Source organism: Canis lupus, chromosome 10 (assembly GCF_048164855.1).
Source record: "Canis lupus baileyi chromosome 10, mCanLup2.hap1, whole genome shotgun sequence".
Classification (NCBI taxonomy): Eukaryota; Metazoa; Chordata; class Mammalia; order Carnivora; family Canidae; genus Canis; species Canis lupus.
The window spans coordinates 67,999,604-68,016,346 of record NC_132847.1 but is presented as its reverse complement, the minus strand read 5'-3'; the positions used below and the strand labels follow the sequence as shown (position 1 = coordinate 68,016,346).

General features: G+C 45.4%; 1 protein-coding gene across 9 annotated transcripts in view; it reads left to right on the top strand.

Annotated features, from left to right (window-relative positions):
• Nucleotides 1-5,917: 5,917 nt before the first annotated feature.
• Nucleotides 5,918-16,743, top strand: part of ECPAS (Ecm29 proteasome adaptor and scaffold) — a 98,701-nt gene continuing 87,875 nt past the window's right edge. The window contains exons 1-3 of one of the 9 annotated variants that reach the window (XM_072842332.1): nt 6,882-7,103; nt 14,119-14,222; nt 15,152-15,250. Coding sequence is in view for 6 of the 9 variants with exons in the window: in XM_072842325.1 (XP_072698426.1) it covers nt 6,587-6,626 (40 nt within the window). In the remaining 3 variants the exon portion in view is untranslated. Of the gene's footprint in view, nt 5,992-6,290; nt 6,627-6,872; nt 7,104-14,118; nt 14,223-15,151; nt 15,251-16,743 lie in introns of those variants that run through there. The other 8 variants (XM_072842328.1, XM_072842327.1, XM_072842334.1 and 5 more) reach the window with 8 other exon arrangements.

The following is a 16,743-nucleotide window of genomic DNA, read 5'->3' as shown; positions in this document are numbered from 1 at the left end:
TTCAATTTTGTTAACATATACTGTATTATTAGTTTCAGGGATAGAATTTAGTGCTATATATATAAAGAAATAACAGAAGGGTTTTCATTTTATTTTATTATTATTATATATTTTTTTACAAATTTATTTATTTATTTATTTTAGAGAGAGAGAGCATGAGCTGGAGGGGTGGGTGGAGGGGGAAGGACAGAGAATCTTAGGCCGACTCCACCCTGAGCAGGGAGCCTGACTTGGGGGCTTGATCTCAAGACCCTGAAAACACAATCTGAGCAAAACCAAGAGTTGGATCCTTAACTGCGCCACCCAGGTTTCTCCGTTTTTATTTTAAAATGCTAATGTTTATGATAGAATTTATTGTCAAAATTTCCCTCTTTCAATCATTTATTTATTTATGTATTTATTTATTTTTTTAAAGGATTTTATTTATTTACTTATTCACGAGAGACACAGAGAGAGAGAGAGAGAGAGGCAGAGACATAGGCAGAGGGAGAAGCAGGCTCCTCGCAAGGAGCCTGATGCGGGACTCGATCCCTGGACTGGGATCACGCCCTGAGCTGAAGGCAGATGCTCAAACGCTGAGCCACCCAGGGGTCCCCCTCTTTCAATTATTTATAAGGGAAAATTTTAGATGCCAATCTAAAAATGTGTGAATGGATTACATTGGTTTTCAAAAATTTGGGTGGTGGTGGTGGGAAGAATGTAAACCAAGAACTCTGAAGCCACTGTCTAAAGGAAATCAGAGGAGATATCTCTTCTGGTATAGAGGTAGATTTCATCCATAGAGGAAATCTTGCCTTATCCTCTAAGATGCAGGCCAGTGTATTGTATTGGACCAGGTCAGCTTTCTGCCTTTTCCCAATGATATTTGGGAGGGAAAAATAAAGTGACTGATAGGTTTTGCCAAAAGTTGGGAATTGATTGGCACTGTCTTAAGATAGAAACCGAGGAAGGAAAGGCTTGACTTCATTGCCATTTGGTTTTGCTAAGAACAGAGCACGTGGTACTTAGAGGAAACACAGACCAGAAGGCAGTGGACATGTTCCAGGGGATGAGGACAATCCAAATGTACTCTAAGTCTACAGGAATTAGGGAGTAAGAGTGGAAGGATTGTATATGGTGGTTAGAGACTGACTGATGTTTCTGGGTTTCATTTCTAGAAGTGGAATGTTTTGAGTCATGACATGGTTTTATGTGTAGTGAAACATGTTTTTAATTAATAACTTAGTGAAAAGAGCAGAGATGAAGACCATGAGTGCTGTGGACTCTGTTGGCACCCGGGATCCAGTTCTGACTTCTTCAGCAACCACAATAAGTACTGTATGAGACTTATTTCTATAGAATTTGGCTTGTCTGGAGCTCCTTGGGAATGGATAATTGAATCATTTGGGATAGTTGGATTTTCTAGATAGTTTAGAATGAGTCCTTTTAGGCATCTAACATTGCCTATTAGAGGGATGCCTGGGTGGCTTGGTCAGTTAAGAGCCAGATTCTTGATTTTGGCTCAGGTTGTGATCTCAGAGTTCTGGTCCCAGTGTTGTGGGGTCTAGCCCCCTGACAGGTTCCATGCTGGATGTGGAGCCAGCTTAAGATTCGTTCTCTCTCCCTCTGACCCTCCCCTGCTGCTCTCTCTCTCTAAAAATAAAATAAAATAAATAAATAAAATAAAATAGTTATCATTTTGAGTTAAAAGCTTGATAAAATATTTTGTTTCCTTGATTTTTGATGCTGATATAGTAAACATCATCATACTGTGTTTTCTTTTTCTCTTAAAAGATTTAAAAAATCTATTTATTTGAGAGACAAAGAGCACTAACAGGGGGAAGAACAGAGGGAGGGGGAGAAGTGGACTCCCCTCTAAGTAGGGAGCCCAATGTGGGGCTCGATCTCAGGACCCCAGGATCATGACCTGAGCTAAAGGCAAATGCTTAACTGACTGAGCCACCCAGGCATCCTTGTGCTATTTCTTGATGTCAGGATTATCACCATGGACATCAGTCATTCAAATGAAATGACTTCAGGGACTCTTGGTTGGGTAGTGCTTTTTGTACTTTATAAATAACCCTAGAATGTTTTGCTGTTTGAGTTCTTACAGCTTCTTATCCTAGTGTTTCTGCTTCTTCCTTCATTTTTAGGGTGTCCATTAGCTCCTCTGTCATCCAAGCACCTGCCCAGGAGAGTGCTCTCTAATATTTGCTTCTAATTTGCTTTTACTGTGGAAACAAGACTACTTTGTCAGAACTGTACATACAGTTAGTGTGATTAGGGCCTATGAGATGGGAGAGGGGACTTTGAAAGAGTAAAAGATGTAAGTTTTTAGATTTTGTGATACATTATTTTGGCTTCTCGGTGGCCTCTTTTTTGTCCCCTGTTCATCCCTGCCCACAATTTCTTCTTGTCTGTTTTCGGAAATCGAAGTAAATTCTAGATAGAAAGTATCTCCAGGGGCAGCCCCAGTGGCTCAGGAGTTTAGCGCCGCCTGCCTTCAGCCCGGGGTGGGATCCTGGAGACCCGGGATCAAGTCCCGCATCAGGTTCCCTGCATGGAGCCTGCTTCTCCCTCTGCCTGTGTCTCTGCCTCTCTCTCTCTCTCTCTCTCTCTCTCTGTCTCTCATAAATAAATAAATAACATATTAAAAAAAAAGAAAGTATCTCCAGGCCACTATTAAAAACCAAATTGTCTAGTAAGACTATAAAGCTATTTAGTGGGAAAATAAACTACAAGTAGTTTGAAGGAAGAAGCAAGTATAAAAAACATTAGAGCTTTAAACATTAGTGATTAGAAGCAGCACTGGAAACTGCTATGAGCTGCTGTATATGATGAGATGTTAAAGACATCTTTAAAAAAAAAAAGCCTTTATTGGGACACCTGGGTGGCTCAGCGGTTGAGCATCTGCCTTTGACTCAGGGTGTGATCCTGGAGTCCTGGGATCGAGTCCTGCATAGGGCTTCCTGCATGGAGCCTGCTTCTTCCTCTGCCTGTATCTCTGTGTCTCTCATGAATAAATAAAATCTTAAAAATTTATTTATTTATTTGAGAGAGAGAGCATATGCAGGAGGGGCAGAGGGAGAGAGAGAGAGAATCTCAAGCAGACTCCCTGCTGAGTGCAGAGCCTCAGCAAGCCCACGATGTGGGGCTTGATCCCAGGACCTTGAAATCAGGAACTGAGCCAAAACCAAGATTGGGCCCTTAACTGACCGCACCACCCAGGTACCCCTAAAGGCTTCTTTTTTTTTAACCTAACAATACCACCTCTACCTATTTCTCTCTGTATATGCAGTATGTAACTCGGTTGATATGAGTTTACAGTAGCATTTGCTTCTGCTAGTAGAAAAAATTGTTGATAACCTAAATGTTCATTAGTAGGGCAATGATTAAATAAACTTCGTCATGTGCTTATCATGCAGCCATTTGAAAGAATGAGGTAGTTTTGTACATATAGATCATAGTGGTGAAGAATGATCCACACTGTTTTGGTTTAAATCCCCGCTCCACTGCTTTCTAGTTTGTGGCATTTTAGATATTTTTCCCTCCATGCTCTGGTGTCATAGAAATCCCTTCTTTGGGGAGCCTGGGTGGCTCAGTGATTGAGCATCTGCCTTTGGCTCAGGTCAAGGTGTCGGGGTCCTGGCATAGAGTCATGGATTGGGCTCCCTGTAGGGAGCCTGTTTCTTCCTCTGCCTATGTCTCTGCCTTTCTGTGTCTCTCATGAATAAATAAATAAAATCTTTTAAAAAAAGGAAATCCCTACTTTATAAGATTGTTGTGAGGACTAAATGAATTCCTCCATATAGGGCACTTTATTTTTTTTATTTTTATTTTTTAAAGATTTTTATTTATTTATTCATGAGAGACACAGAGAGAGAGAGAGAGAGGCAGAGACACAGGTAGAGGGAGAAGCAGGCTCCATGCAGGGAGCCCGACGTGGGACTCGATCCCGGGTCCCCAGGATCACACCCTGGGCTGAAGGCGGCGCTTAACCGCTGAGCCACCCGGGCTGCCCATATAGGACACTTTAAACGCAGCCTGGCACAATTAGTATTAGTTGTTACTATCATTACTGGTATGGAAAAACACCTCTGATATATTGTTTGGTGAAAAGATAGTTACATAATAATATGTGTAGTAGGATTCCATTTTTGTTAAAGCAAACACAAATCTGTGCATACCCATATATCCATGATTTGCATATGCATGGACTCTGAAATTTCTAGTAGGATGAATTTAAGAGATGCTAACTAGTCTTGTCTGGAAGTTAATATTGCCTAACAAACTTTTTTTTTTTTTATAAACTATATTCTCTCTACATTTTTTTTTGGGTAGCTTTAGAAGGATCTATTTGAGGTTGTGGGAAGTCAAGGCTTCCTCAAACCAATCCTTGGTGCAGCTACCTTATAAATTCACAGTCAGGAAAGGGTGGATGCACCAAATTGTTAACAGGATTATTTCCAGGGAGTAAGAAGATGAGGGGATGGTGGGCAGGGAGGAGGGGGACAACCTTTACTTTTATACACTTCCGTACTGTAGTCTTTGCCAATAGTTTGTCATGCACGGAGTTTATGTCAATATCAAACTAGAGTCAAAATATCCTCAAAATAGGAATTGGTTGACCTAATGTGGTACAAGGTCATTAATAAAAAGACTGGCGGTGTAGACCTTTTTGAATTAATGCGGGAGAATGTTTGTAGGGGAAAACAGGGATACAGAACTTTATTGTAGGAGCCTCTCTCCATCCTAGTCACTTCTGGGGGTGGGTGGGTGGGTGTAGGTGTGTATGGACAAGGCCTCAGAGAATACACACTCAGCAGTACCTGTGCACCACATTTGTCTCTGGGGAGTGGGGTGGTGAGAGTGGAAGGCCTTTCGCTTTTAATTCTGCGATATCCTGAATCATTCGAAAAATTTCCCAAAAATCACGTATAATTTCCATATTAAAGCAATAAGAGGAAAATGCAAGTACCGCGTCCGTCTAAGTTACATCTGGAATAACAATATATTCATTTTGTGAGACATTAACCAGGGCTTTACCGAGCTCTTTTAGGAATAAATGCAGTTTCAATCCATATAGGTAGGGCCTTGATTTCTTGCTTATACCAAAAAAACAAAAAACAAAAACAACAACAAAAACAAAACAAAACCCCCAAAAAACAAAAACAAAAAACAAAAAACAGAAAAAACAAAAAAGGCATCTGATCTATCTAATTTGCTGTGACGGTGCCATCCCTTAGAAGTACAGCATGATGCAACCCCTTAATTTGAATCCCATTTTGCAAGGGCTTCTCAGGGACGCGACCTCATGGACAAACTTAAGCCGTAAAGTTAAAATCGGTATGACCGAAAAGAACGTGGGTATTACAATAAAAATAATAAAAAAGCCCACGTAAGCATACACATATGTGTGTATATATTCAAATATATTGAAATTCGAGGACATACACATAGATGTGCATAAATACTTGAATTTGAACTTTGGGTCTCTGGGTTCCTGCAACTCTTCGGGAGGGCTTCGGGGCTCTGGGCGCCCGGCAGGCCCGCTCGGGCGAGCGCGGGGACCAGGCTGGGCCGCGGCCGCCAGCGAGGCCGGGCCTCCGGGCCTCCGGGCCTCCGGGCCTCCGGGTCGCGGCGTCGGGCGCGCGGGGCCGAGAAGTTCGCGGGAGGCGCAGGGCGGGGCTTCCTCCCGCCGCCCGCGAGCCCGGCTCGACTTCTCCGAGTCCACGTCTCTTCCTCCGGACAGGCGTGTTCCCTCAGGTCGGCGGCGGCCGACGTGACAGCCGCGGCCCTTGCACACGGCGGCTCGGGCTCGGGCCCCGCCTGGACACCGCGCCCGGCTCGGGGCAGCGCGCGCCGGCCGGCCGGGCCCTCCGGGGCGAAGCGCCCGCCCCCGCCCGCCCCCGCCCCCGGGCCGCCCGCCCGCCCGCCCGCCGCCTCGCCTCCGGCGCCCACCTCGCGGCGCCGCGCGCAGCATCCCCGGCATGGAGACCGGCTCGGACTCAGGTCAGAGGCCCGCGCGTCCCCGTGGCCGCACGGCCGCCGCAGGCTGCTCCGGCGCGGCGGGGCGGGGAGGCCAGGCGGGGAGGCCAGGCCGGGCCGCCCGCGCAGGCCGCCGCGTGCCGGGTCCGCGCGGGGAGCGCTCGCGGGGCGGGCGGCAGGTGGGCAGGACGAGCCGCGAGCGAGCGAGCGAGCGAGCGAGCGCGGGCGGGCGCGCGAGGGGCCCGGCGGGGGGGCCGCTGGGAGGATGGCTCAGCTCTTTCTAAATATAAAAGCGGCGTGAGTTGGGCGAGCGCGGCGCGGAGCCGCAGAGCCGCCGCGCGGGCCGGGCGCCCCGGGACTCGGCCGACAGACGGCGGCGGCGGCCCCGCAGAGGCGCGCGGCGGTGGGAGCGCCCGGGCCGCGGGCTCGCGGGGGACCGCGGGAGCGCCGCGCGCGGCGAGGGGGACGCAGGCGGCGGCGGCGGCGGCGGCGGGCGGGCCTCGTGGGCGCCGCGCGACCGGAGGCGGCTCCCGGCCCCTGCCGCACCGCGAGCGGCGAGCCCCCCGCGCCGCCCGTCCGCGCCCTCCCGCTCGGCCCCTCCCTCCCTCCCTGGCGCAACATGGCTGCGGCCGCCGCCTCCGCCTCCCAGGACGAGCTGAGTAAGTGCCACCGGCAGCCGCGGCCGCGAGTCGGAGCCGGCGCAGCGCAGGGGCCCGGGGCGGCGGCCGGGGCCGGGCGGGCGGGCGGCGGCGGCGGCGGCGGCGGGCGGGGGGCTGAGGCGCTCGGGCCTGGCGGGCGGGGCGCCGGCGCCTGTAGGCCTCAGGTTTGCACCGTCACGTTGCGAAATTGAAACCGGAGCCCCGGGCGGAGCCACCTCTGGCCGCGATCCGCCCCGGGCCGGCGGCGGGGGCCCCGTGGCGCTCGGGTGGCGGCCCGGCCGGGGGCCTCCCCCTCCCCCCCCAGAGGGTGACGGGCTGCGCCGGCCAGTCCCGCCGGCCCCGCGGTGGGCCCGGGTCCCGACTGTGTGAGGGGCGGGCGGCGGGGGGGGCAGTTCTGGAAACGGAGCTCTGGGGGCAGGGGAGAAGGTGACCCCCCGGAACTGAGCGGAAAGGTCAAGACCAGGCGGTGACCCTCAGGTGGAGGAGGAAGGGCGGGAGGGCCGGGCGCGGGTCGCCGAGCCAGGCCCCGGGGGGGGGGGGGGGGGCTGACAGCGCCCGCGCACCCTCGCCGGTCCGCGCCGCAGCCTTTCGGGGGACAGCGGTGGGCGCCCCGAGTCCCCTGCCGCCGCGCCCGCCGCCCCGGTTCACCTCGATGCTTTGTGGGAAGTGTAGTTCCAGGGCGCCGCAGGCCCGCGCCGGGGTCCTGGAGAAATGGGATTTTTCTGTAGGACGTGTGGGATGACTTCTGATCGCGTCTGGGGTGGTTAGACGCCCATGCTCAGCTTAAAGCTTTTGTTTGCTTGTTTCCTCAGTGGCTGCCCTTCGGTTCACGACAAAACACCCCCTCTCCAAAAAAAAAAAAAAAAAAAAAAAAAGGTGTTAGAGACGATGGGAGTTTGTAAGTGGAACGAAGCAGGGGTGAGGTGTCGCAAGCCTTGTGAAGTTGTTGTTGGTGTAATCCCTCCCGAATTTCCATACGAAAGTAGTTTTAAACGTAGTAAAATTTCTGTTTTACTTTGGTGTTTGGTAGTTTGAAGCTGCTTTTATATATGGGTGATCTCACTCTTGCGCCCTCGTAACCTTGTAAGGTAGGTAGGTAGGAATTATCCTTGTTTTAAAGAGGAGGCGGGTTTAGAGAGGTGAAGCTCCTCGATGCTTCGACATAAAACTGGTGTGGCAAGAGTAGTGTTTGCTCATTTTGGAGCCGAAATAAACAGTGTGACCCTGGGCGGGATGGAGAGTCTGAGTGGACGCCGGGCCCATGGTGTGTTGAGAGAGAGAGACCTGGTGTGAGGGCCCCAGAGTTGATTGCTTCTCTGTCAGGCCCAAGCTGGAGCACCCTACCAGGCCTTCTGGGGAGATCCGTTCCCTCATTTGTTCCATTTTTTTTTTTTTGTTACTGCAAAATACACATAACATGATTTACTCTCATAGCCATTTTTAAGTGTATATAGTTCAGTGGTGGTAAGTACCTGTTGTGCAACCACCATCACCACCACTACCACCACCACCACCACCACCACCACCACCCATTTCCAGAACTCTTCATCTTGCACAAGTGGAACTCTATACCCATTAAACCTGAACTCCCTCTCCCAGCCCCCTCCCCCTCCAGCACTTGGCAACCACCATCCTGCTCTATGATTTTGACTGTTCTAGGTATCTCACAGAAGTGGAATCATACCTGGTTTGTCTTTCTGTGACTGCCTTATTTTACTTGGCCTAATGCTTTCAGAGTTCATCCGTGTTGTAGCCTGCGACAGTATTTTTTTTGTTTTTAAGGCTGAATGATATTCCATTGTGTGTCTGTATCACATTTTCTCATCCATTTGTCTGTTGATGGACACTTGGATTGTTTGCACGTCTTACCTGTTGTGAGTAATGCTGTTATGAACATGGGTGTACAAGTATCTCTTGCTTCCAGTCCTTTTGGGTATATATGCAGAAGTGGGATTGTTTAGTCATATGGTAATTCTGTTTTTAATTTTTTGGGAGACCACCATACTGTTTTCCACAGTGGCTATATGGTTTTGTGTTCCTGTCAACAGTACGCAAGGGTTCCAGTTTTTCCACGTTCCCACCAACACTGGTTCTTTTCTGTATTTTTGAAAGTAGCCATCGCAATGGGTTTGAGGTGGTCTGTTTAAATTGTTGTACTGTATGATATCTGAATTCTTGTAGTGCCACTAAGCACTTTAAAGTCTGAATTACCAGTTGGAATGGGGAAAAAAAAACTAGAGGAAAATTGGATATCCTTAGTCCTTTTTTAAAAAGATTTTATTATGTATTTATTAGAGCATGAGCACAGGGAGGGGCTGAGGGAGAAGCAGACTCCCCGCTGAGCATGGAGCCAGGCTAACAGGGGCTCCATCCCAGCACCCCAGGATCATGACCTGAGCCCAAGACAGATGATTAACTGACTGAGCCACCCAGGCGTCCCAAATTGGGTATCGTTCTAAAGTAGCTGACGTATTTGTGTATATGCAGCGTGCTCCTGTACATCAGGTACCTGGTAAAGTGCTGGTAGTACTTCTGGTAATACTTTAATAGTACTTCTGGAACATACGGCTTCAGCAGCTACTGAAAAAGTTAGGAACAAGTAATTCCAATCCTTGCTTTTCCATTGTTTTGGTTGGTCAAGTCATCAATCATCGACCACAAATATCTCTTGACTTGGTTTCTGTGTTTCTTCAGAAGAGATTAAATGCTTGGCAGCCGATACCTTAGAGTAATTTAACTTGAAATCACCTACGTAAGTACTGGCTAAGAAGTTTCAAAGAAGCCACTTTTAGTTTTAGAATGGCTATAATAAAAGGAGAGATGGCTGATAAAAAGATGCTTTATAAAAAAAATTTTTTTTTGCTTTATAAAAATTTTTAAAAAAGAAGCCAAGAATCTGAATATTTGCTGGCTATTGTTTTCCACAAGTAGTGATAATAAAAACAAACTACTGGATGCCAGCATTGTTTTTTTCCCTTATATATATATTTTTAAAGATTTTATTTATTTATTCATGAGAGACACACAGAGAGAGGCAGAGACATAGGCAGAGGGAGAAGCAGGCTCCATGTGGGGAGCCCGATGCGGGACTCGATCCCAGGAACTGGGGATCATGCCCTGAGCCAAACGCAGACGCACAACTGCTGAGCCACCCAGGCATCCCATTCCCTAATATTTTGTTGTAAAAATCTTCAAAAATACAGAAAAGTTGAAAGTGATTATTCATATGCCCATTACTTAGATCCTGCATTTGATATTTTACCAGCTTTATCACATATCTGTCCATCTTTCAACCCACCTTTTACAATTTTATTTTATTTTTTAATTAAAAAAACTAGTAAAATACACATAGTGAAACTCCTCGTCTTAATGATTTTTTAATCATGGTTCGGTGGGACTAAGTACTCAAAACCCATCCTTTTTTGATGCATTTCAAAGTAAATTGGAGACGTCTGTAAATGTTCCCCTCGCTATTTCAGGACTAGCATTAAGTGTTTTGCATATATTTTATTTGTCAAAGTAATCCTAAGAGGTGGGTAAAATTATGTTTGCCGTTTTATGGAATGGAAAACAGACTTTTTCGGTGGCCAAGGTCCTGCAGCAAGTGAGTGGTGGAGTCAGATCCCAGGTGTCTCAGACTCTGGCGTGCACTCAGCCAGGCTTTGGGCTGTTACCTCTGAGTACCAAAGTCAAGGGGTTCGTGCTCATGGAAAGATCTAGTCAGAGAGGCTGCTGACTACTTAACTAGATGTTACCTTAGTCCAGCTATTTGATTGCTGTTTAACATGCTGTGAGGTGCAAAAGAAACACCATAGTCCACCAACAGAATTGTAATACTGCTGAGAGGAAAGAGGAAGCATATGTGTAAGCAAATATGTAGGACCAAAGTGTGTGATTATGTAATAGAGGTAATGCTAAAATAATATTATCTGTGGTTCCCACATTTGCTGTTTAGGGATGTATAGCTGGTAACACTGGGTTTCTGTCGATTTCAGATCTTTGTATTTGAGGGGATACACATGCCATACATTTAAGTTAAATCTGCAGTTGCTGTCACTGGTGTGTGCCACCCCGCCTTGTGGGAGCCCCGAGGGGCAGAGCCGTTCGGTTTCTCTTGTATTTCATTTTTTATTGGTTGACTGATTGATTAGTATCGTCGACACAGGGAAGTTGCCAGAAGGTAAGCAGGAAAGTCTTGGGCAGGGATTTTTTAGAATTTGTTATCCTTTCACAAATCTCATGTAATCGTCGCTTTGGGTCAGGTGATTTATAAAGCTAATGTTTATTGAAAGCTGTCTGTGTGTTCTAGTCACTCAGGACTGACCAAATCCTTACAACGCCCCTGTAAGTGTGGTACTCTCACTGTCTCAGTGGTGGAACTTTCTTGATGTTACAGAGTTAGGGCTTGAATTCAGATTCTCTGATTCCACAGTCGATGTTAATATTAATACTGCTGTATTACTATCTCTGAAAGAGAAAATGTACAGTTTATAACAAGAGCAGCATGTCCCCCCTGCCCCCCCCATGTCTTACTGGCCTCCAGAAGAAATCTCCTGTAGTGTACAGAAAGTGGCAGTATTCTGCTATTCATCGAATAGAAGTAGAATTAGATTTTTGGGTGAGATGCCACATTAGAGACCAGTTAGTTCCGTCAAAGATAAATCTGAAATCTGGGTTTGTAAGTTACTTAAGCTCATAAGTCTGTAGTTTTCTTCCTTTATATTTAGGGTGCTATAACTGTTGGGAATGGAATGGAATTCAGTGCAGGGCATGTGGGCTAGTTTTTCTTCTAATATTATCCTCTGCCAGTTCATGGAAAAGTTGACATTGTGGTTATGTTTCAGCAGTGGACAGGGAGATTTCTGACAGAGGGAAGGAAGCATTTGAGACTTTTCACCTGGTCAGCTGTTCGGTGGTTTCATATTCTGGGCTTTATAATTATAAGGCATCCTTAGCATCTGATCTTTATTGGGATAGAGACAAGCCAGGAAGGAGTACGGCCTGTAATCTTCAAACACATTGACACTGTTCAGTTTGACCATTTGACATAACCATGGGGAACTTCACTTGTAAAAGTTGGCCAGATCATCAACATGTCAAATACCTTCTGAGAGACTCTCTGCCAGTGCCAGGAAGCCGAGCGGCTCCTCTGGAGGGTGAGATGTGGGAAGCTGTGTAGGTGAACGTGATTCTGCGGCCTACTGAAATAGCCCCAGTGACAGCTACCCGTGCAGCTGAGCCGATCTTTGTAGGAAGGCTAAATCAAGCCTGTACCGTTCAAATTTTGGTTACTTAGTCAAAACGGAAAGTTAAAATGGGAAATAATATTTCTGCTTTTTATCAACTTCTAATTCTTCACTTTTACCCCATTCTGTTTTGAATTATGCTTTCAATAAACTGAAATATTTAATAAAGGCCAGTGTCAGTGAGAATAGTTGGCACTGGGGCATTCGACCTTGTTCGGAAGATAGATGTTAAAATTACTGGCACCGCCAGTGTACTCAGATGGTCTGATCCACGTTTCTGGTCTCTGGTTTCAGGCCTGGCCAGTCTCTGCCTTGATGCTTGTGTCTTATATGGCTTATTTCCCCTACACACTTTCCAAAAGTTGAGTGACTAACTTTTGATCCCATCCTCATAGGGCTTATAATTCACAGTAGATACAGGTTTCTACACAAATAGGAAGAACTAATATGAAACATAATATGAAGAATGCCTCCCACCGTTCTTTGGACATTTCAAGTGAGAATAGCTTGAGCTAAGATAGAGGTTGGAAAGTATCCTGCATTTTAAGGGTAAATTTCAGTCTGATATGCTGGAATAGGGGTGCTATGGCTGTGAGAAATATTGGGAAAGGAGATAAAATTTGGAGTTTGATACTTGACCCTTTCTGCCTTTTATGTTCTTTTTATAATTTGGGATCTTTAGCAAATTATTTTACATTTCTAGGTCTCGGTTTCTTTCTCATAAAATTGGGATAATACAAAATATTCAGTGTTGTTATGATTAGTGTATGTGAAAAAGCACTGTATAAACAATTAAGCTCTATGTAAGTTATTATTATTATGTAGTTGGGGGGTGCAGTAGGAGATGAAGCTGGGAAGATAGGTTGGGACCAACTTGTGTGGGAATGCCAACACAACCAGTTTGGACTTTGTTCTGTAGACAGAAGAGGACCATCAAAGGCTTTTAAGCTGGAGTGTAACATGAGTAGATCTGTTTTATGAGGATAACAGGTGGCAGTGGTGTAACACTGATTGCGTGGATCCAGAGACCAAGAGCAGCAATACTAATTGGGAGGCCAAGTGAAAGAAACCTAGGGTCTGAAGTGGGACAGTGGAAGTGGATTTGTCAAGGAGGTGATGATATAACTTAGAGTCCCTAAAATAGGCAGAAATTATTGGCCAAGTAGATGAGTGTTGTTCAAGAGAGGGAGGAGTTAGAGATGATCCCAGGAATCTCACTGAGAGGTTAGCGGGGGGGGGGGGGGGGGGGGGTGTAGAGAGTGTAGTCTCTAGACAGATTTAGGGAGGTGGAAGTAGAGAGAAAACAGGTTTATGTTCAAAAAATAAATTGTTGAGTGAATGAGTTGAATTATTGAAGCACCCAAGTTGTGTTGTTTAGGGAGACTGGAATAGTAGCTGCAATGTCCTGTAGAGTCAGAAATGGTTTTGAATCCTGGCCCTGGCCCTGCTGCTTTTTGATTAATATCCTTGAATGAGGGACCTAACTTCTGGGCTTTGGTTTTCTCTTCTGTTAAGTGGGATAATAACCAAACCTATTTCACAGAGTTGTTATAAGAGTGGGAAGAGATAATGCATGTTAAAAACTTGGCATAATGCTAGACGTGTGGCTTTCTGGGTGTGGGAACTTGTTCTGAAACTTGGGAGAGCGTGGGGGTGATGGTAGAGTCAGGGGAATGGGCAGATTGTTCAGGGGACAGCTGTCTGGGGGCTGTGCATATGTGGGGTGAGAAGAAGACCAAGAAGAACCAGGGAAGGTCAGGAGTGTTGAGAGAGGACACAGGTTCCCAGGGTTATGAATGTTAACCATTTGCGTTCTCAGTTGTAATGTACGATAACGTGTACCCACTTACTAATACTCTTCTTATTAAAACTGTTATGTAATTATGCTTCCTCCTAATTTTCATGTAAGGCTTTGTATGTTTATGATTTATATGTATATGTACACATATACATATATGATAAAATCTATGTTGTATTGGTATTTCAATTTTTTAGTCTTTGGTGAATAATTTTAAAGTGTTAGCCTGTTACTTCTATATAGTAAATTTTATTTGTGGGCATACTCCTTACTCTTTCTCCAATATGATAATCACTCTAATTTTTTCCTTCTCATTCTGAATTTGCAAAAAGCAGGGCATCAAATTAGAGTTTAGCATAGAAATGAAAAGTGCTTTTTTTGATTTCTTAATGGTAGCAATGAGTATAAATCTTTTAATTGTTTTTTTTCCTGGTGTTCTAAATAATAGATTCTTTATACAATTGCATATGTACGAGTGGATGAACCTACCATTGGTGATCCAGAGGATTTTTGTCAAGACTGGATAAACCATGTATCACATTGATTGTAGAGGTTAGTAGTTCCTTAGTTCCTTAGGATGTGTGCATTTTTTTTGTAGTAGCATTTAAAAATGCATAGGTTATCAAGTAGCAAGTGGTTTTCAACCAAGATCTTCATGGGTTTTTTCTCCTTTTCTAGCTATCCCAAGAGAGTTAGTGAAGTGCATGTTAGTGTATATATTCCTGAAGCCTCTATTCTCTGTCTTTGCATAAACATAATTCTAAAAAATTAGCAAGAGAGAGAAAAAGATAAAACTTGAAGACATTACTTACCAGTGTGCACAAGGAAAAGACTGTGAGTGTTAGTTTACAAGTAGTATTATTGTTTGCTACAACCACAAAAAATGATTTTACATGCTCCAGGAATGTCATCTTGGAGTTGTTTTATTTGTAAAAATTAAAAAAAAAAGGCATTGAAAGAGGCATCATCATAGTAATTGGATATTCCTAATTTTGCCTTTTTGACATGTACTATGATGGAAAAGCCACTAAATTCTACTTCATTCTGGGGCTGAATAAGACTGGTGTTAGTGTCATTCTTGGGTGATATTGGATGGTCCTTTGATTGAAACTCTGTAAATTCAGATCGCAATTCTCTGATACCATGAACTCAATATCCAGTGAGTACCTGGGATGTTGTGGCTTCAATCCAAAGGTGCATCTGTTGCTTTCTTCTAATTTAATTATTGCTTTCCCCTTCCCCCAGTGCATTCTGTTTTTCAGTGCGTATATTGCTGATGATGGTGTGATTGCTTAACTCAGGTGGAATTTTGAGGGATAGAATGAATGGAATATTTCATAAATCAAAGCTCAACTTTAGCATAAACTTTGGTTTATTTTTACTATCTCGCATATCTTCATTCCATTATAGAGAAATGGAAAACTGGGAGGTTGGAGGAATTGTTTAGAAGAGAAATGAGAACATTGTTTATTTGCTCCTAGATTCTTTCTCAGTGCTTTTGGGCCTGTGACAGATGTGTTAATGAAATTTTGATATACTTATCGCAAGCAGGTCAAACCACAAATGCTGGAATTTAAATAGTGAGTTAAATAAAGAATTTTCTAGAGGTTACACATTGAAATGAGCATTGTCCTAAGTGATTAGCTGCTTTGAACGCATCTTAACTATCACACGTTTGACTTTTATGCAGTGTGAACTCTTGCATAGTATGTATTGTCTCCTCTAAGCTGGCTTTCATAAGCTGAACTAATCTTTCTGCTCATCAGTTTATTAACACTGATTTCTAACTGGGCACCTGCCAGCTGCTGTCTCTGGGGGAAAGGGCTTCCTTGGGAGGTGGGAGTGTTTGTGGCACTCAGTGCATCTGGAGTCTGGCACTTATTCATTATATCTAGGGTACAGATGAGGCCTTTCTGTCTCACCACTTGGCCCAGCCCTGCCAAGCTAACCCTATGACTTCTTCCTTTCCTCCCTGCTTGTGCGTGTGTGTGTGTGTGTGTGTGTGTGGAAGGGGGCAGTGGGGTGTGTGTGTGAGCAGGAGAGAGAGGGTAGTCTTGCTTGGGGCTAGGCTGGGTTGGGAGAGGGCTTAAAGTAGCCTGACCTCATATCCAGGTGGCTAGGACTTTGGAAGTGGCAGGAGAAGAAACACTCCTTTCCTCCTCCCTGCTCAGAGTCAAGAGTGCATCCTGGTGCAGAGGTTTCCATATTGGAGTATCTGCCTGGGTCCTGGGGGTAAGATGGTGGGCTAGAGGACAGGAAGTTGGTCTGTCTGGTTGCCTTAATTTTGGGAGTAAGGGGTACCAGCAGCAACTGTGTCAGCAAGAGCCTCCTGCTCCAAATCTCATTTCTTGCAGAGGTTCTTATCTGTCTCCCCTCTGGGCAGCCCTGGCTGGGGGGAGGCAGCTCCTGCAGAGCCATGATGGAATGGGTCCTCTCCTCACCCCTGGCCTATGTTGATGTTTACTACTGGACTTGCTGACGTTATTTATTTATTTATTTATGATCTTATTTATGATTTTATTTATTTATTTGAGAGAGCGCGAGAGGGAGCGCCAGAGCACAAGCAGGGGGAGGGGCAGAAGGAAAGGGACAAGCAGACTCCCCACTGAGGGAGCTGGTGCCCCTTGATCCTATGATCCTGCAGTCATGACCTGAGCTGAAGGCAGACACTTAACAGAGTCACCCAGGTACCCCTTGATGTTCTCTTTTTAAGTATGTTTGTACTTAATACTTTATTTTTTTAAGGTGGGGAGTGGGGGCAAACATCTGTTTAAAAACCTGGGAATAGAGATCAAAATTGAAAGCATTAATTCCTGAAGAAGTATCTTGCTGGCCTCATTTGGATTTTTGTTAAGTATTAGAATGGCATTTAATGAATCTAAATGGCATATAGAACTCAAAAGATAATGTGGACTTTACTTTAACATTGGTTAGTATCTGGTTAGATTTATAGTTCACAGGATTGATCTACCAGGAAGGATTATTATGTATAAAATCTAGATGGCGGGCAGTCCAGGTGGCTCAGCGGTTTAGCGCTGCCTTTGGCCCAGGGTGTGATCCTAGGGACTTGGGA